This window comes from Lonchura striata, chromosome 36, assembly GCF_046129695.1.
Source record: "Lonchura striata isolate bLonStr1 chromosome 36, bLonStr1.mat, whole genome shotgun sequence".
Classification (NCBI taxonomy): Eukaryota; Metazoa; Chordata; class Aves; order Passeriformes; family Estrildidae; genus Lonchura; species Lonchura striata.
Window position 1 is genome coordinate 1,001,374 of NC_134638.1, and position 20,599 is coordinate 1,021,972.

Consider the following 20,599-nt stretch of genomic DNA (forward strand, 5'->3'; position numbering starts at 1 on the left):
AAGGGGCCACACACATCGAGGGGCCACCCCCCCCTTCCAAGGAGCCACGCCCGGCCGAGCCCCTTTAAGAGAGGGGTCCCGCACGGGGCGCCTTAAAAGGGCAACACCGCTGAAAGGGGCGGGGCCTCCACTGCAAAGCGCCTGCCCGCTTTAAGACTCTTCAAAGGGAAACGGCGCCTGGTGGGGCCCACCCAGAACACCTCAGGGTGGAGGGGGTCCCCAAAAGATGGGGAGGGGTCCCTAAAAAAACCCCCCCCCTCAGGGCCGGGCTCCTTCCAGGGCGGCCTCAGGGCTCGTCCTCCATGCTGAGGCTGCTGCGGGGGCTGGAGGCCCGCGAGGGGCCCGGCGAGGCCAGCAGGGCGCCGGGGGGGCCGAGCGGGGACAGCCCCCCGCCCTCGTCCATCAGGATGTCCTCCAGGGTCCCCTCGGGCCCCCCCAGCTCCAGCGGCAGCTCCAGGAGGCACTGGGGGGTGGGGGGACCCCCGGGGGGGAACGGGGGACCCCCCCCCGAGGGCTCCTCGCAGCCCCCCTCGGCCGCGGCGGGGGTCAGGGGCAGCCCGTGGATTTGGGCTTGGAGCTCCAGTTCCTGGAGGTGGAATTTTGGGGGGGGGGGGGGGGGGGGGGCTCGGTGATCCGGATATCCCAAATATTCCGACCACGATGGTCCCTGGATTCTGCTGGCCCCGGTTCCGTGCGTTCCCCTCCACCGCCCCGCTCCAGAGCTCATCCCGAAGCCAAAATATTCCCAAAAATTCTGCTCTGCCCCCAGGGAGGCTCCCAGCTCCGACCCAGCCCCACAGATCGCGATCCCAGCCCCGATCCCGCATTCCCAACCCCGATCCCTCATTCCCAATCCCGCATTCCCAACCCCGATCCCTCATTCCCAATCCCGATCCCAGCCCCGATCCCACATTCCCAGCCCTGATCCCACATTCCCAACCCCGATCCCACATTCCCAACCCCGATCCCAGCCCCGATCCCGCATTCCCAACCCCGATCCCAGCCCCGATCCCACATTCCCAACCCCGATCCCGCATTCCCAATCCCGATCCCAGCCCCAATCCCACATTCCCAACCCCGATCCTTCATTCCCAATCCCTCATTCCCAACCCCGATCCCTCATTCCCAATCCCGCATTCCCAACCCCGATCCCACATTCCCAACCCCGATCCCAGCCCCGATTCTGCATTCCCAACCCCGATCCCAGCCCCGATCCCGCATTCCCAACCCCGATCCCACATTCCCAACCCCGATCCCAGCCCCGATCCCGCATTCCCAACCCCGATCCCTCATTCCCAATCCCGATCCCAGCCCCGATCCCGCATTCCCAATCCTGATCCCAGCCCCGATCCCGCATTCCCAACCCCGATCCCTCATTCCCAATCCCGATCCCAGCCCCGATTCCGCATTCCCAACCCCGACCCCGCCCATTCCAAATCCCAATTCTGCATTCCCAATCTCCGATCCCACATTCCCACATTCCCAGCCCCGCCCGTTCCCTCCGGTTCCCGGCATTCCCAGCCCCAATTCCGCATTCCCAACCCCAATCCCGCCCATTCCCAGTCCCGGTCCAGCCTTTCCACGTCACATTCCCAATTCCAATCCCATTCCCAATTCTGTGCCTGCACGCACAGCTGCAGGCTGCGGTTCTGCCGATCCCGATCCAGAATTCCAAATCCCAAATTCCCAATCCCAAATGCCCGATCCCAAATTCCCAAATTCCCGTTCCCGTACCTGCATACGCAGCTGCAGGCTGCAGTTCTACTGCTCCTGTTCCCAAATTCCCAATCCCAAATTCCCGATCCCAAATTCCCAAATTCCCAAGTTCCTGTTCCCATACCTGCACGCGCAGCTGCAGGCTGCAGTTCTGCTGCTCCTGTTCCCAAATTCCCAATCCCAAATGCCCGATCCCAAATTCCCAAATTCCCGTTCCCGTACCTGCATACGCAGCTGCAGGCTGCAGTTCTACTGCTCCTGTTCCCAAATTCCCAATCCCAAATGCCCGATCCCAAATTCCCAAATTCCCGTTCCCGTACCTGCATACGCAGCTGCAGGCTGCAGTTCTACTGCTCCTGTTCCCAAATTCCCAATCCCAAATGCCCGATCCCAAATTCCCAAATTCCCGTTCCCGTACCTGCATACGCAGCTGCAGGCTGCAGTTCTGCTGCTCCTGTTCCCATTCGCAAATTCCCAGTGCCAAATTCCCAAATTCCCAATCCCAAATTCCCAAATTCCCATTCCCAAATTCCCGTTCCTGTACCTGCAGGCGCAGCTGCAGGCTGCGGTTCTGCTGCTCCTGTTCCCAAATTCCCATTCCCAATCCCAAATTCCCAATCCCAAATTCCCAATGCCAAATTCCCATTCCCAATCCCAAATTTCCAAATTCCCATTTCCAAATTCCAAATCCCAAATTCCCAAATTCCCGTTCCTGCAGGCGCAGCTGCAGGCTGCGGTTCTGCTGCTCTCAATCCCAAATTCCCATTCCCAAATCCCAAATTCCCGTTCCCGTACCTGCAGGCGCAGCTGCAGGCTGCGGTTCTGCTGCTCCCAATCCCAAGTTCCCGTTCCCAAATTCCCAATCCCAAATTCCCGTTCCCGTACCTGCAGGTGCAGCTGCAGGCTGCGGTTCTGCTGCTCCTGTTCCCATTCCCAAATTCCCAATCCCAAATTCCCAAATTCCCGTTCCCGTACCTGCAGGCGCAGCTGCAGGCTGCGGTTCTGCTGCTCCTGTTCTCAAATTCCCATTCCCAATCCCAAATTCCCAATCCCAAACTCCCATTCCGAAATTCCCATTCCCATTCCCAAATCCCAAATTCCCAAATTCCCGTTCCCGTACCTGCAGGCGCAGCTGCAGGCTGCAGTTCTGCTGCTCCTGTTCCCATTCCCAAATTCCCAAATTCCCATTCCCAATCCCAAATTCCCGTTCCCGTACCTGCAGGCGCAGCTGCAGGCTGCGGTTCTGCTGCTCCAGGCGCTGCTGCTGCAGCTCCAGCTCCCGCGCTCGCTGCGTCTCCTTCTGCAGCTTGCGGATGTAATCCACGGACGCCTTCAGGATCGTGCCCTTGTTCCAGCGCATCTCCCTGCCGGGATCAGCCCCGGATCACCCCGAAATAATCCTGGGATCACCCCGAAATAACCCCGGGATCACCCCGAAATAACCCCGGGATCACTCTGGGATCAGCCCCGAAATAACCCCGGGATCAGCCCTGGATCACCCCAAAATAACCCTGGGATCAGCCCTGAAATAATCCTGGAATCAGCCCCGGGATCACCCCGAAATAACCTTGGGATCACTCTGGGATCACCCCGAAATAACCCCGGGATCAGCCCTGAAATAATCCCGGGATCAGCCCTGGGATCAGCCCTGAAATAATCCCGGAATCAGCCCTGAAATAACCCCGGGATCACCCTGGGATCAGCCCCAAAATAACCCCAAGATCAGCCTCGGATTGCCCCCAAAATAACCCCGGGATCAGCCCCAAAATAATCCCGAGATCACCCCGAAATAACCCCGAGATCACCCCGAAATAATCCCGGGATCAGCCCTGGGATCAGTCCCAAAATAACCCCGGGATCATCCTGGGATCAGCCCCGGATGAGCCCCGAAATAATCCCGGGATCAGCCCCGGGATCACCCCAGGATCAGCCCCCCCAGAATAGCCCCAGGGTCACCGGGATCACCTGGGATCAGCCCCAAAATTCCCCTGGGATCACCCCCGGATCACCCTGGATTGTCCCCCAAAAACACCCCCAGGATCAGCCTGGGACCACCCCAGAATGCCCCAGGATCACTCCAGAATCCCTTCCAGGACGCTCCCTGGGGGAATTCCCCTTCCAGGACCCTCCCTGGGGGTCCCTAACGGCCCAATTTCCCTTCCAGGACCTGCCATGGGGGTCCTTGGACACCTGAGCCCCTCCAGACCCCACCCTGGGGGTCCCTAAATGTCAAATTTCCCTTCCAGAACCTTGTTTGGGAGTCCTTAGCTAGCAAATTTTCCCTTCTAGGACCTGCCGTGGGGGAATTCCCCTTCCAGGACCCTCCCGGGGGTCTCTGGGGGTCCCATTCCCCTTCCAGGACCCTCCCCGGTGGTCTCTGACTGCCCCATTCCCCTTCCAGGACCCTCCCTGGGGGTCTCTGGCTGCCCCATTCCCCTTCCAGGACCCTCCCCAGGGGTCTCTGGGGGTCCCATTCCCCTTCCAGGACCCTCCTGGGGGTCTCTGACTGCCCCATTCCCCTTCCAGGACCCTCCCGGGGGTCTCTGGCTGCCCCATTCCCCTTCCAGGACCCTCCCGGGGGTCTCTGGGGATCCCATTCCCCTTCCAGGACCCTCCCGGGGGTCTCTGACTGCCCCATTCCCCTTCCAGGACCCTCCCGGGGGTCTCTGGCTGCCCCATTCCCCTTCCAGGACCCTCCCGCTCACGGGTCGCTGTTTTTGGGGATCAGGGTCCCCAATTCCTTGATCCGGTCGTTGATGTTGAAGCGCCGGCGCCGCTCGACTGGGGGGGGGGAACACGTGAGACCCCCGGGACCCCCCCAAAACCCCTCCCCCAGCCCCTGGGGACCCCCAGAAACCCCCCAAGGAGCCCCAGGACCCCCCAAAACCCCCTCAGAACCTCCCAGGACACCCCAAGGACCCCCTAAGGAGCCCCAGGACCCCCCAAAACCCCCCAGAGCTCCCATGGGACCACCCCCAGGACCACCCCAATCCCTGGGGACCCCCCAAAACTCCCCCAAGACCCACCTGGAACTCCTCCCCCAGCCTCAGGGGACCCCCAAAACCCACCGGGACTCCCCAAGACCCCCCCCAAGGACCCCCAGGTCCTCTCAAGATCGCTCAGATCTCCCCAGGAGCCTCCCTGGATTCCCCCAGGACCCCCCAAACCCCCCCAGGATCCCCCAAATTCCCCCCCAGGACCTCCCAGGACCCTCCAAACCCCCCCCAGGACCTCCCAGGACCCTCCAAATCCCCCAGGACCCCCCAAACCTCCCCAGGATACCCCAAATTCCCCTCCAGGACCCCCCCAGGACCCCCCCAAACCCTCCCAGGACCCCCCAAACCCTTCCCAAGACCCTCCAAACCTCCCCAGGATACCCCAAATTCCCCTCCAGGACCCCCCCAGGACACCCCCAAACCCCCCCAGGACCCCCCAAACCCTTCCCAAGACCCTCCAAACCCCCCCAGGATCCCCCAAATTCCCCACCAGGACCCCCCAAACCTTACCCAAGACCCTCTAAACCCCCCCCAGGACCCCCCAAACCCCCCCAGGACCCCCCAAGCCCCCCCAGCTCACTCAGGTTGTGGTTGTCTTTTTTCTGCCGCTCCTTCAGCAGCGCCTTGGCCTCCGATTCTGGGGGGGGGGCACAGTCAGAGACCCCCCCTCAAATGATCGACCCCTCCCCAAACCCCTACCCCCCCAAAAACCCCCCAAAATCGGCCCCAGATGGACCCCGAGACCACCAGAGCGACCCCCACCAAACCCCTTTAATCCTCCAGGGACCCCTCCCCACCACAGGGACCCCCAAAATCCCCCCCAGGGACCCCTCCTCACCATGGGGACCCCCAAAAACCCTTCTGAACCCCCCCACAAACTCCCCCAGGGACCCCTCCCCACCATTTTATCCCCCCAGGGACCCCTCCTCACCATGGGGACCCCCAATAACCCTTCTGAACCCCCCCACAAACTCCCCCAGGGACCCCTCCCCACTGTGGTCACCCCTCCCCGAACCTCTTCCCACCCCTCAAGGACCACCCCCCCAAAACCAGGGAGCCTTCATCCCCCTCCCCACCCCCCAGAGACCCCCCAGGCACCCCCCAAAATACCCCCAGGGATCCCCCAGGACCCCTCCGCACCCCCCAGGACTCCCCAGAGACGCCCTGAAAGACCCCCAGAGCCCCCCAGAGCCCTTCCCCACCCCCCAGGAACCCCCCAGAGCCCCCCAGGACCCCTCCCCACCCCCCAGGACCCCCCCAGGACCCCTCCCCACCCCCCAGGACTCCCCAGAGACCCCCCAAAATACCCCCAGGGATCCCCCCAGGACGCCCCCAGGACCCCTCCCCAGCCCCCAGGACTCCCCAGAGACCCCCCGAAAGACCCCCAGAGCCCTTCCCCACCCCCCAGGAACCCCCCAGAGCCCCCCAGGGACCCCTCCCCACACCCTAGGGACCCCCCAGAGGCCCCCAGGACCCCCCGAGAACCCCCCAGGGACCCCCCAAAAGACCCCCAGGGACCCCCCAGGACCCCTCCCCAGCCCCCAGGGACCCCCGGGACCCCCGGGACCCCCAGACCTGAGAGCTCGGCCTTGACCCGCGGCAGCTCGGCCGGGCAGGAGCTGCTCCCGCCCCGGGCGGGGCTGAGCCCCCCCAGGAGGGGCCCCGGGGCCGGGAGCTGCGGATGGGGTGGGGTCAGGCCGGCCACGCCCACCCAGGCCACGCCCATTTTTATGCAAGCCACGCCCACCCGGCCCAGACACCCCCGAGTGTTCGGGCAAAGCCACGCCCACTTATCCTCAAGCTACGCCCCCTCAGCAGCCCCACTCATTAAATATGCACAGGCCACGCCCCCACTTGTGCCCTTATATGGCAACAAAAGATTTGCCTTATAGGGAAAGCCACGCCCCCAGGGATTATATGGTAATGAGCCACGCCCATTTGTCCTTATATGGTAATGAGCCATGCCCACTTGTCCTTATATGGTAATGAGTCATGCCTACTTGTCCTTATATGGTAATTAGCCATGTCCTAAAGCCCCGCCCATGCCCTTATATGGTAATGAGCAATACCTCATATCCTTATATGGTAATGAGCCTCGCCTAAAGCCCCGCCCATGCCCTTATATGGTAATGAGCATGCCCCATACCCTTATATGGTAATGAGCAGTACTTCATATCCTTATATGGTAATGAGCCATGCCCACTTGTCCTTATATGGTAATGAGTCATGCCCACTTGTCCTTATATGGCAATTAGCCATGTCCTAAAGCCCCGCCCATGCCCTTATATGGTAATGAGCCATGCCCCATCTCCTTATATGGTAATGAGCCACGCCCCATCTCCTTATATGGTAATGAGCCATGTCCTAAAACCCCACCCATACCCTTATATGGTAATGAGCCATGCCCACTTGTCCTTATATGGTAATGAGTCATGCCTACTTGTCCTTATATGGTAATTAGCCATGTCCTAAAGCCCCGCCCATACCCTTATATGGTAATGAGCAATACCTCATATCCTTATATGGTAATGAGTCATTCCCCATCTCCTTATGTGGTAACGAGCCATGCCCAATCTCCTTATATGGTAATTAGCCATGTCCTAAAGCCCCGCCCATGCCCTTATATGGTAATGAGCCATGCCCCATCTCCTTATATGGTAATTAGCCATGCCCCATCTCCTTATATGGTAATGAGCCATGTCCTAAAACCCCACCCATACCCTTATATGGTAATGAACCATGCCCCATCTCCTTATATGGTAATGAGCCCCGCCTAAAGCCAAGCCCATGTCCTTATGTGGAGAAGCCACGCCCACATTCCCCTTATAAGGAAAGGCCACGCCCACATTCCCCTTATAAGGAAAGGCCACGCCCACATTCCCCTTATAAGGAAAGGCCTCGCCCACATTCCCTTATAAGGAAAGGCCACGCCCACATTCCCCTTATAAGGAAAGGTCACGCCCACATTCCCCTATAAGGAAAGGCCACGCCCACATTCCCTTATAAGGAAAGGCCACGCCCACATTCCCTTATGTGGAGAAGCCAAGCCCACATTCCCTTATAAGGAAAGGCCACGCCCACATTCCCTTATAAGGAAAGGCCACGCCCACATTCCCTTATAAGGAAAGGCCACGCCCACATTCCCTTATAAGGAAAGGCCACGCCCACATTTCCTTATCTGGCAACAAGCCCCGCCCCCGGACGGTGGGCGTGGCTGCCCAGGCCCCGCCCCCTCTCTTAAAGGGGCCGCACCGTGCTGGGGAGGGGGAGGGGCCCCTCCAGGCCCAGCAGGTCCTCGTAGCTCGACTCCAGGCTGATGATCTCATCGATGACGTCATCGATCTGCGCGGCCAATCGGCGGCGTCAGGGCGGCGCCCCCGTGATGTCATCACCGCCCCGGGTGACGTCATCGCGGCCGGGCGCTCGTTGTGACGTCACGGACCCCCCCCCCTCCCCCTTGTGACGTCATCACCTCCCCTATTCCTGCCCGTGACGTCATCGCCTCCCCTTATCACACCGGCAGCTCCTCGTGACGTCACAGGTCCCTTTTGTGACGTCACAGGTCCCTTTTGTGACATCACAGAGCCCTCTGTGACGTCACAGGTCCCGTTATGACATCACCAGCCCTGTTCTCGCTCCTGGTGACGTCACCAGCTCTATCTGTGATGTCATCCCCTCCTCTTATCACCTCATGATCCTCCTGATGACATCACAGAACCCCCGTTATGACATCACAACCCCCTTGATGATGTCACAAACCCCCTTGATGATGTCATGGACCTGTATATGACATCACATACCATCACTATGATATCACAGCCCCCTTTATGACATCACAGACTGTTTATGATGTCACAGACCCCTTTATGACATCACAGAACCCCTTTATGACATCATAGACACCTTTATGATGTCACAGACCCTTTTATGACATCACAGATCATCACTATGACATCACAACCCCCCCTTGATCACGTCATAGACCCCATAGGACATCACAGCTCCCTTAATGATGTCACGGACTCCCTTGATGACATCACAGACCCCTTTTATGACATCACAGATCCCCTTGATGATGTCACTGACCCCTTTATGGCCTCACAGACCCCCTTGATGACGTCACAAACCACTTTATGATGTCACAAACCCCCTTATGATGTCACAACCCCCTTGATGACATCACAGACTCCCTTCATGATGTCACAAACCCCATTGCTGACCCCACAGACCCCTTTATGACGTCACAGACACCCCCTTGATGACGTCACAAACCCCTTTATGACATCACAGACCCCCTTGATGACATCACAGACCCCTTTCTGAACCCACAGACCCCCTTGATGACGTCACAAACCACTTTATGACGTCACAGACCCCCTTGATGACGTCACAGACCCCTTTCTGACCCCACTGACCCCCTTGATGACTCCACAAACCCCTTGATGACATCACAGACCCCCCCTGATGACATCACAAATCCCCTTTATGACGTCACAGACCCCCTTGATGACGTCACAAACCCCTTGATGACATCACACACCCCTCCCCTCCCCCCCTCACCTCCTTCTCGTGGTGCAGCCGCCCCGGGGGGGTCGCGGGCGGGGGTCCCGGGGGGGTCGCGGGCGGGGGTCCCGGGGGGGTCGCGGGCGGGGGTCCCGGGGGGGTCGCGGGCGGGGGTCCCGGGGGGGTCGCGGGCCGGCCGCGCCCGCGGGCGTGGCTCAGGTACTGCCGCAGCTGCTGCCGCTGCGCCGCCCGCAGGTGGTACCGGGTGGGGTTCTCCAGGTGGGTCTGCACCTGCGGGGGGGGGGCGCAGCCTGGGACCCCTCCCCAAAATCCCCTCCCCCACCCAGGGCTCGGCCGGGCCCGGGAATTCCACCCGGGAATTGCCGGAACATCCCAAAGCCCCCCAGGTCCCCCTCCCCCATTATCCAAAATTCCCCAAATCCCCCTCCCCCATTATCCCAAATCCCCCTCCCTCATTATCCCAAATCCCCCCAAATCCCCCTCCCCCATTATCCCAAATCCCCCCAGATCGCCCTCCCCCATTATCCCAAATCCCCCTCCCCCATTATCCCAAATCCCCCCAAATCCCCCTCCCCCATTATCCCAAATTCACCCCCAGAGCCCCCCAAACCCCCTGCCCTGGACCCCCCCAGTTCCTCAGACCCCCCCAAAATCCCCCAGCCCCAAAACCCCAAATCCCCCCCCCAGAATCCCCCAGCCCCAAAACCCCAAATTTCCCCCCCAGAATCCCCCAGCCCCAAACCCCAAATTTCCCCCCCAGAATCCCCCAGCCCCAAACCCCAAATCCCCCCCCCAGAATCCCCCAGCCCCAAACCCCAAATCCCCCCCCCAGAATCCCCCAGCCCCAAACCCCAAATTTCCCCCCCAGAATCCCCCAGCCCCAAAACCCCAAATTTCCCCCCCCAAAATCCCCCAGCCCCAAAACCCCAAATTTCCCCCCAGAATCCCCCAGCCCCAAAACCCCAAATTTCCCCCCCAGAATCCCCCAGCCCCCAAACCCCAAATCCCCCCCCCAAAACCCCAAATTTCCCCCTCAGAATCCCCCAGCCCCAAAACCCCAAATTTCCCCCCAGAATCCCCCAGCCCCAAAACCCCAAATCCCCCCCCAGAATCCCCCAGCCCCAAAACCCCAAATCCCCCCCCCAGAATCCCCCAGCCCCAAAACCCCAAATTTCCCCCCCAAAATCCCCCAGCCCCAAAACCCCAAATTTCCCCCCCCCGCCCTCCTGCCCCTCACCTTGAGCACCTCGGGGGGCACATGGGGGGGTGGCCGGGGGGGTCCCGGGGGCGCCCCCACGGCGATGGCGGGGGAGGGCCCGGGGGGTCCCGGGGGGGTCCCGGGGGGTCCCCGGCGCTCGCGCTGCTCCTGCTCCTGCGCCTGCGCCCGCATCAGCTGCTGCCGCAGCAGCACCCGCGAGGAGGGGGCCGCAGCCCCGGGGGGCGCCCCGCAGCTGGGGGGGAAAGGGTTAACGGGGGACGGGGGGGAAAGGGGAACCTGAAGGGGTTTTGGGGGGATTTGGGGGGGATTTGGGGGGTTTAGAGGGGATTTGGGGGGGATTTAGGGGGTCCCTATAGCCCCGGGGAGGTTACAGAGCTAGGGGGAGGAAAGGGTTAACGGGGGACGGGGGAGAAAGGGGCTCCTGAAGGGGTTTTGGGGGGGTTTGGGATAATTTGGGGTGGATTTGGGGTGAATTTGGGATAATTTGGGATGGATTTGGGGTTAATTTGGGATAATTTGGGGTGAATTTGGGATAATTTGGGGTTGATTTGGGGTGCTGTACCTCGGGGGGGGGGGCAGGGGCTGGCTGGGATGATTTGGGGTGAATTTGGGATAATTTGGGATAATTTGGGGTGAATTTGGGATGATTTTGGGGTGAATTTGGGGTGGATTTTGGGATAATTTGGGATAATTTGGGGTGCCGTACCTCGGGGGGGGCAGGGGCTGGCTCTTCAGGCTGTAGAAGGGCCCGGGGGGCTCCGCGGGGGTCCCGGGGGGGTCCCCGGGGTTGGGGTCCCCCGGGGGGGCCTCACCGGGGGTGCCCCCCCCGGGGGGGTCCCACTCGATGTCGGCCACGATCCCGGACTCGGGGAGCCCCGAGCTGGGGGGGCACGGGGGGCAGCGGCCTCAGGGACCCCCCCGAGCACCCCCAAATATCCAGAGAACCCCAAAACTCACCCAGAGACCCCCAACATTCACACAGAGACCCCAGAATAACCCAGGGACCCCAAAGTTCATCCAGAGACCCCCAAAGTTCATCCAGAGACCCCCAAAATTCACCCAGAGACCCCCAAAATTAACCCAGAGACCCCCAACATTCACACAGAGACCCCAGAATAACCCAGGGACCCCAAAGTTCACCCAGAGACCCCCAAAATTAACCCAGAGACCCCAAAATTCACACAGAGACCCCCAAATTATCCAGAGACCCCCAAAATTCACCCAGAGACCCCAAAGTTCATCCAGAGACCCCCAAAGTTCACCCAGAGACCCCCAAAATTCACCCAGAGACCCCAAAGTTCATCCAGAGACCCCAAAGTTCACACAGAGACCCCCAAAATTCACCCAGAGGCCCCAAAATTCACCCAGAGACCCCAAAATTCACACAGAGACCCCCAAAGTTCACCCAGAGACCCCCAAATTCACCCAGAGACCCCCAAAGTTCATCCAGAGACCCCCAAAATTCACACAGAGACCCCCAAAGTTCACCCAGAGACCCCCAAAATTCACACAGAGACGCCCCAAAGTTCATCCAGAGACCCCCAAAGTTCACCCAGAGACCCCAAAATTCACCCAGAGACCCCAAAATTCACCCAGAGACCCCCAAAGTTCATCCAGAGACCCCAAAATTCACACAGAGACCTCCAAATTATCCAGAGACCCCCAAAGTTCACACAGAGACCCCCAAAATTCACACAGAGACCCCCAATGTTCACCCAGAGATCCCCCAAAATTCACCCAGAGGCCCCAAATTCACCCAGAGAACCCCAAATTCCCGCCAGCCCCTCCCAACCCGCTCAGAACCTCCCCAAAACCTTCCGCAATCCCTCTGGGACCCCCCCAAAAACCCCAAATTCCCCCCAGCCCCTCCTAACCCCCTTGGGACCCCCCCAAATCCCTCTGAGACCCCCCAAACCCCTTTGGGACCCCCCAAACCCCTTGGGACCACCCCAAACCCCATTGGGACCCCCCCAAAACTGCCCCAAACCCCCTTGGGACCCACCCCAAAACTCCTTGGGATCCCCCCAAACCCCCGTGGGACCCCTCAAACCCCATTGTGACCCCCCCAAACCCCATTGTGACCCCCCAAAACCCCTTTAGGACCCCCCCCCAAACCCCTTTGGGACCCCCCAAACCCCTTGTGACCCCCCCAAACCCCCTTGTGACCCCCCCTCACCCCTTTGTGACCCCCCCTCACCCCTTTGTGACCCCCCTCACCCCCGTGGGACCCCCCCAAAACCCCTTTAGGACCCCCCCAAACCCCATTGTGACCCCCCCAAACCCCCGTGGGACCCCCCCAAAACCCCTTTAGGACCCCCCCAAACCCCCTTGGGACCCCCCAAACCCCCTTGTGACCCCCCCAAAACCCTTTGGGACCCCCGAAACCCCTTTGGGACCCCCCCAAAACCCCTTTCGAACCCCCAAACCCCTTGGGACCCCCGAAACCCCATTGGGACCCCCCAAACCCCTTGTGACCGCCCCTTACCCCCGTGGGACCCCCCAAAACCCCTTGGGGCCCCCCTCACCCCCTTTCGAACCCCCAAACCCCTTGTGACCCCCCCTCACCCCATTGTTACCCCCCTCACCCCCGTGGGACCCCCCCAAACCCCTTTAGGACCCCCTCGCCCCCTTTGGGACCCCCCAAACCCCTTTGTGACCCCCCAAACCCCTTGTGACCCCCCCTCACCCCATTGTTACCCCCCTCACCCCTTTAGGACCCCCCCAAACCCCTTTAGGACCCCCCCAAACCCCTTTAGGACCCCCCAAACCCCATTGGGACCCCCCAAACCCCTTTGTGACCCCCTCACCCCCTTTGGGACCCCCCCAAACCCCTGTGGGACCCCCCAAAACCCCTTTGGGACCCCCAAACCCCTTTGGGACCCCCCTCACCCCCTTTGGGACCCCCCCAAACCCCATTGGGACCCCCCCAAACCCCTTTGGGACCCCCCAAACCCCCTTGTGACCCCCCCAAACCCCTTTGGGACCCCCCTCACCCCCTTTGGGACCCCCCCTCCCCCCCTTGGGACCCCCTCGCCCCCCGACCTGAGCAGCCGCAGGGTCTGGGGGCTCCCGGGCCCCTCCAGCAGCAGCAGAACCGCGGGGGGGCCCGGGGGGGGCCCGGGGGGGGGCGCGGGGACCCCCTCGGACATCGCCCCCCCCCCACGGCGGCACTGGGGGGGCGGGGGGGGTCCCGAAGGGGTTAATGGGGGGGGGGGTCGCTATAGGGCCGGGGGGGTCCCTGTGGGATTTAATGGGGTGGGGGGCGTCCCTATAGGGTGGGGGGGGTCCCTATAAGATCGGGGGGGTCCCTATAGGGTGGGGGGGGATCCCGGGGGGGTCCCTATAAGGCCGGGGGGTCCCTATGGGGTGAGGGGGGGTCTCTACAGGATCGGGGGGGTCCCTATGGGGTGAGGGGGGGTCCCGGGGGGTCTCTATGGGGTGAGGGGGGGTCCCTATGGGATGAGGGGGGGTCCCGGGGGGTCCCTATGGGGCCGGGGGGGTCTCTATGGGGTGAGGGGGGTCCCAGGGGGTCTCTATGGGGTGGGGGGGGTCCCGGGGGGTCCCTATAGGGTGGGGGGGGTCCCTATGGGATGAGGGGGGGTCCCGGGGGGTCTCTATGGGGTCGGGGGGTCTCTATGGGGTGAGGGGGGGTCCCGGGGGGTCCCTATGGGGTGAGGGGGGGTCCCGGGGGGTCCCTATGGGGTGGGGGGGGGTCTCTATGGGGTGGGGGGGGTCCCGGGGGGTCCCTATAGGGTGGGGGGGGTCTCTATGGGGTCGGGGGGTCCCGGGGGGTCTCTATGGGGTCGGGGGGTCCCCAAGTCAGTTCGGGGTGGGGGAGGGGCGGCCCGAACCCCCCCAAACCTCGCGGAGTTCCGGGACGGGGGGGGGAGGGGGGGGGAGGGTTCAAAAGGGGAGGGGTCGCTTGGGAATCCCCCCAAAGTATCCGGGCTGGGGTGGGGGTCCCGTTTTTGGGGTGGGGGTCCCGTTTTTGGGGTGGGGGTCCCGTTTTTGGGGTGGGGGTCCCGTTTTTTGGGGGGGGGGTCCCGGCGGGGCCGCGGGGCGCGGGCAGGAAGCGCGGGGGGGGGAGGGGAGGGGGTGGGGGGAGGGGCGGGGCGGGAAGTGACGTCACGGGGCGGGGGGGGCGCAGGGGGGACCCCGACTCCCGGCCGCGCTCCCGCCGGGCCCCGCCGCCGAGACCCCCCCCCAAAAAACCCGCCCGGCCGCGACCCCCCCCCGGAACAGGTAAAGGGTGGGGGAGGGGTTGGGGACCCCCCCCCCAAAAAATGGGGACACGGCCCTGAGGGGGAGGGGCCGCGCCGGGGTGGGATTTGGGGGGTGGGGGAGAGCCCTGGGTGGGATTTGGGGGGTGGGGGAGAGCCCTGGGTGGGATTTGGGGGGAGGGGGAGAGCCCTGGGTGGGATTTGGGGGGTGGGGGCACCCCTGGGTGGGATTTGGGGGAGGGGGAGAGCCCTGGGTGGGATTTGGGGGGTGGGGGCACCCCTGGGTGGGATTTGGGGGGTGGGGGGCACCCCTGGGGGCTTTTTTGGAGGTGGGGGCACCCCCGGGTGGGATTTTGGGGGATGAGGGCACCCCGGGTGGGATTTGGGGGGTGGGGGGCACCCCTGGGGGCTTTTTTGGAGTTGGGGGCACCCCTGGGTGGATTTTGGGGGGTGGGGGGCACCCCTGGGTGGGATTTTGGGGGTGGGGGGCACCCCTGGATGGGATTTTGGGGTGGGGGGCACCCCTGGGTGGGATTTGGGGGGTGGGGGGCACCCCTGGGTGGATTTTGGGGTGAGGGAGACCCCGGGACGCCCCCGGGGTTCGTTTTTAGGGGTGGGGGAACCCCTCGGGGCTTTTTGGGGGGTGGGGGCACCCTTGGTGGGATTTGGGGGTGGGGGGCACCCCTGGGTGGGATTTTGGGGTGGGGGGCACCCCTGGGTGGGATTTTGGGGTGGGGGGGCACCCCTGGGTCCCTCTGGGTCCTTTTTTTGGGGATCCCGCGGATTTGGGGGTCCCTTTTGGGTGGGGGGCGTTCCCTGGCTCCTTTTTGGGGTGGGGGTGACCCCGTGGCCCCCCGCTCCATTTTGGGGACCCCCCCCCGGGTTTTTGGGGTTCAGGGTCCGCTCCGGGTGCGGGGGGAGGGGCGGGGGTGGGGACACCCCAAATCCTGACCTCTGACCCCAAATGGGACCCCCCAAATCCTGACCTCTGACCCCCCAAATCCTGACCTTTGACCCCAAATGGGACCCCCCAAATCCTGACCTCTGACCCCCCAAATCCTGACCTCTGACCCCCCCAAATCGTGACCTTTGACCCCGGTTTCCTCCCTCCCGCAGCCCCCCATGGGCCCGCGATGGAGGTGAGGGGTCACATCCTCCCGCCCGGCACCTACGGCCCCGCAGGTACCGCGACCCTGTCCCTGTCACCGTGTCACCGTCACCGTCACTGTCACCGTGTCACTGTCACTGTCACCGTGTCACTGTCACCGTGTCACTGTCACTGTCACCGTGTCACTGTCCCTGTCACCGTGTCACTGTCCCTGTCACTGTCACTGTCACCGTGTCACTGTCACTGTCACCGTGTCACTGTCACTGTCACCGTGTCACTGTCCCTGTCACCGTGTCACTGTCACCGTCACTGTCACTGTCACCGTGTCACTGTCACCGTGTCACTGTCACCGTGTCACTGTCACTGTCCCTGTCACCGTGTCACTGTCACCGTGTCACTGTCACTGTCACTGTCACCGTGTCACTGTCACCCTGTCCCTGTCCCTGTCACCGTGTCCTGTCCCTGTCACCGTGTCACTGTCACCGTGTCACTGTCACTGTCACCGTGTCACTGTCACCGTGTCACTGTGTCACTGTCACCGTGTCACTGTCCCCGTGTCACTGTCCCTGTCACCGTGTCACTGTCACTGTCACCATGTCACTGTCACTGTCACTGTCCCCGTGTCACTGTCCCTGTCACCGTGTCACTGTCACTGTCACCATGTCACTGTCACTGTCACTGTCCCCGTGTCACTGTCCCTGTCACCGTGTCACTGTCACTGTCACCGTGTCACTGTCACCGTGTCACTGTCCCTATCACTGTCACTGTCACCATGTCACTGTCCCCATGTCCTGTCCCTGTCCCTGTCACTGTCCCTGTCCCTGTCCCCGTGTCCCCGTGTCCCCGTGTCCTGTCCCTGTCCCTGTCACTGTCCCTGTCCCCGTGTCCCCGTGTCCTGTCCCTGTCCCTGTCACTGTCCCTGTCCCCGTGTCCCCATGTCCTGTCCCTGTCACTGTCCCTGTCCCTGTTCCTGTCACTGTCACTGTCACTGTCACTGTCCCTGTGACCCTGTGTCCCTTGTCGCTGTCCCCATGTCCTCTCTGTCCTGTCCCTGTCACTGTCCCCATGTCCCTGTTCCCTGTCCCCATGTCCTGTCCCTGTCACTGTCCCTGTCACTGTCCCTGTTCCCTGTCCCTTGTCACTGTATCCTGTCCCCATCCTTGTCCTCATCTTTGTCCCCATGTCCTGTCACTGTCCCCTGTCCGCATCCCCGTCCCCTGTCCCTTGTCACTGTGTCCTGTCCCTGTCCCTGTCCCCGTGTCCCCATGTCCTGTCACTGTCCCTGTCCCCGTGTCCCCATGTCCTGTCCCTGTCCCTGTCACTGTGACCCTGTGTCCCTTGTCGCTGTCCCCATGTTCTCTGTCCTGTCCCTGTCCCCGTGTCCTTGTATCCTGTCCCTATCCCCTGTCCCTGTCCCCCTCCCTGTCATTGTCACTGTCCCTGTCCTCATCCTTGTCCCCATGTCCTGTCCCTGTTCCCCGTCCCTGTCACTGTCCCCATGTCCCTGTGTCCTGTCCCTGTCACTGTCCCCATCCTTGTCCCCATGTCCCTTTCCCCTGTCCCCGTCCCTTGTCACCGTGTCTTGTCCCCTGTCCCCATCCCTGTCCCTCTCCCCTGTCCGTGTCCCTCCCTGTCCCCGCTGTGTCCCCTGTCCATCACTGTCCCTGTCCCCGTCCCTGCTGTCCCCAGTCCCTGTTCCTGTCCCTGTCCCTATCCCTCACTGTCCCCTGTCCCTTGTCCCTGTCCCTGTTCCTGTTGCCATTCCCAATCCCTGTCCCTGCTGTCCCTGCTGTCCCCAATCCCTGTCCCTCACTGCCCGTGTCCCTGTCCCTGTCCCTCTCCTTGTCCCTGTCCGTGTCCCTGTCCCTCACTGTCCCTATCCCCAATCCCTGTCCCATCTCTGTCCCTGTCCCCGTCCCTGTCACTGTCCCTGTGTCCTGTGTCCCTGTCCCTGTCCTCAATCCCTGTCCCCGTGTCCCTCACTGTCACAGTCCCTCTGTCCCTGTCCCTCCCTGTCCCTGTCCCTCACTGTCCCCAATCCCTGTCCCCATCCCTCCCTGTCCCTGTCCTTGTCCCTGTCCCCAATCCCTGTCCCCGTCCCTCACTGTCCCTGTCCCTGTCCCAAATCCCTGTCCCTGCTGTCCCCAATCCCTGTCGCTGTCCCATCCCTGTCCCTGTCCCCGTCCCTCACTGTCCCATCCCTGTCCCTGTCCCTGTCCCTCACTGTCCCTGTCCGTGTCCCCATCCCTGTCCCTGTCCCTGCTGTCCCTGCTGTCCCCAATTCCTGTCCCTCACTGTCCCATCCCTGTCCCTGCTGTCCCTGCTGTCCCCAATCCCTGTCCCATCCCTGTCCCTGTCCCTGTCCCTCACTGTCCCTCACTGTCCCTGTCCCTGCTGTCCCCAATTCCTGTCCCTCACTGTCCCTGTCCCTGTCCCTCACTGTCCTGTCCCTGTCCCTGTCCCTGTCCCATCCCTGTCCGTGTCCCTGCTGTCCCCAATTCCTGTCCCTCACTGTCCCATCCCTGTCCCTGCTGTCCCTGCTGTCCCCAATTCCCGTCCCTCACTGTCCTGTCCCTGTCCCTGTCCCATCCCTGTCCCTGTCCCTGCTGTCCCTGCTGTCCCTGTCCCTGTCCCTCACTGTCCCTGTCCCCAGCGGTGCCGGGGCGGCTGCAGGAGCTGCGGGAGCGGCAGCGGGGGCTGCGCCAGGCGCTGGGGCTGCGCCTGCGGGAGCTGCGGCGCCTCTGCCTGCAGGAGGCCGTGAGTGACCCCGTGACCCCTGGGTGACCCCCGAGTGACCCCCGAGTGACCCCTGGGTGACCCCCAGTGACCCCCGAGTGACCCCCGGGTGACCCCCAAACCCCGCTCCCCCTCCCTGAGTGACCCCTGGGATTCCTGCTCACCATGGGTGGCCCGAGTGACCCCCGGGTGACCCCTGGGTGACCCCCGAGTGACCCCTGAGTGACCCCTGGGTGACCCCCGGTGACCCCCGAGTGACCCTCGGGTGACCCCCAAACCCCGCTCCCCCTCCCTGAGTGACCCCTGGGATTCCTGCTCACCATGGTGGCCTGAGTGACCCCCAGGTGACCCCTGAGTGACCCCCAGTGACCCCTGAGTGACCCCCAGGTGACCCCCAGTGACCCCCGGTGACCCCCGAGTGACCCCCGGTGACCCCTGGGTGACCCCGGAGTGACCTCTGAGTGACCCCCAAACCCTGACCCTCACCCACCGGCCATCCACAATGACCTCTGACCCCTGACCCCAGCTCTGGGTGACCCCGAGTGACCCCCCAGGACCCCTGGGTGACCCCTAAATGACCCCAGGCCACCCTGAGTGACCCCTGGGCTTGTCCCCATCCTGAGGACCCCTCCCCAAAACCCCCCAGGACCCCCCAGACCCCCTGGACCCCTCCCCAAACCCCTCCAAAGCCCCCCAGGATCCCCCCTCAGAACACCCCAGGACCCCTCCCCAAATACCCCCAGTCCCCCCAAACCCCCCCAGGACCCCTCCCCAAACCCCCCAGCACCCCCAACCCCCCCAGGACCCCTCCCCAAATACCCCCAGCCCCCTCAAATCCCCCAGGACCCCTCCCCAAGCCCCCCAAGCCCCCCAGGACCCCTCCCCAAACCCCCAGGACCCCTCCCCAAACCCCCCAATCCCCCCAGGACCCTTCCCCAAACCCCCCAAACCCCCCAGGACCCCTCCCCAAACCCCCCAAACCCCCCAGGACCCCTCCCCAAACCCCCCAATCCCCCCAGGACCCTTCCCCAAACCCCCAGGACCCCTCCCCAAATACTCCCAGCCCCCCTAACCCCCCCAGGACCCCTCCCCAAATACCCCCAGGACCCCTCCCCAAATACCCCCAGGACCCCTCAAACCCCCCAGGACCCCTCCCCAAACCCCCCAAGCCCCCCAGGACCCCTCCCCAAGCCCCCCAAGCCCCCCGGACCCCTCCCCAAACCCCCAGGACCCCCGGACCCCTCCCCACTGCCCTCCCCCCCAGGAGCTGACGGGGCAGTTGCCCCCCGAGTACCCCCTGGAGCCCGGAGAGAGACCCCAGCCCCCCCCCCGGCGCCGCTCCGGGGCCCCCCCGCGGGGACCCCCCCCCGAGGTGGGTCTGGGGACCTTTGGGGACATTTGGGGACATTTGGGGGGGGGGGGGGGCTGGGGGGGTTTGGGGGTGGCTGAAATGTCCAGTTTTGGGTGGGGGGGGGAGGTCACTATTCCAAATCCCACCTCGGGGTGCCCCCGGACCCCCGTGGTGGCCGCCAGTCGCTGGTGTCCCCTGGGTGTCCCCTGGGTGTCCCCTGGGTGGTCCCTGGGTGTCCCCTGGGTGTCCCCTGGGTGTCCCCTGGGTGTCCCCAGGGTGGTCCCTGGATCCCCCGTGGTGGCCCCACACCCTGGTGGGCCACTGAGTGTCCCCTGGGTGGTCCCCATGTGTCCCTGAGTGTCCCCACGGTGTCCCCAGGGTGGTCCCTGGTGGCCCCTGGGTGATCCCTGGTGACCCCAGGGTGTCCCTTGGGTGGTCCCTGGTGTCCCCGGTCCCCCCACGGTGTCCCCTTGGTGGTCCTTGTGTGTCCAATGGTGGCCACTGAGTGTCCCCTGATGTCCCCTGGGTGATCCCTGGTCACCCCAGGGTGTCCCTTGGGTGTCCCCTGTTGTCCCCTGGGTGGTCCCTGAGTGTCCCCAAGGTGGTCCCTGGGTGATCCCTGGTGGCCCCTGGCTCCCCCATGGTGGCCCCACACCCTGAGTGTCCCCAGGGTGTCCCTTGGGTGGTCCCTGGTGTCCCCAGCCCCCCCAGGGTGTCCCCTGGGTGTCC

At 63.3% G+C, this 20,599-nt stretch overlaps 1 protein-coding gene across 1 annotated transcript; it reads right to left on the reverse strand.

Annotated features, from left to right (window-relative positions):
- Positions 1–286: 286 nt before the first annotated feature.
- On the reverse strand, positions 287–13,604 carry LOC144247928 (transcription factor E3-like). The gene is made up of 10 exons (XM_077789648.1): positions 13,498–13,604; positions 11,162–11,335; positions 10,474–10,687; positions 9,273–9,506; positions 7,965–8,054; positions 6,288–6,387; positions 5,293–5,349; positions 4,422–4,497; positions 2,933–3,080; positions 287–586 (listed from the first exon to the last, which is right to left on the reverse strand). Exons 1-10 carry the CDS (start codon positions 13,602–13,604, stop codon positions 287–289), a joined length of 1,500 nt encoding a protein of 499 aa, XP_077645774.1.
- Between the last annotated feature and the right edge of the window lie 6,995 nt (positions 13,605–20,599).

Excerpts from the sequence above, each read along its gene's own strand:
- LOC144247928 (XM_077789648.1), bottom strand. The coding sequence starts at position 13,604 with ATGTCCGAGGGGGTCCCCGCGCCCCCCCCCGGGCCCCCCCCGGGCCCC. Across the intron at positions 10,688-11,161 it reads CAGCCCCTGCCCCCCCCGAG|CTGCGGGGCGCCCCCCGGGG; the intron begins GTACGGCACCCC and ends TTTCCCCCCCAG. Across the intron at positions 8,055-9,272 it reads GGCTGCACCACGAGAAGGAG|ATCGATGACGTCATCGATGA; the intron begins GTGAGGGGGGGA and ends TTGGCCGCGCAG.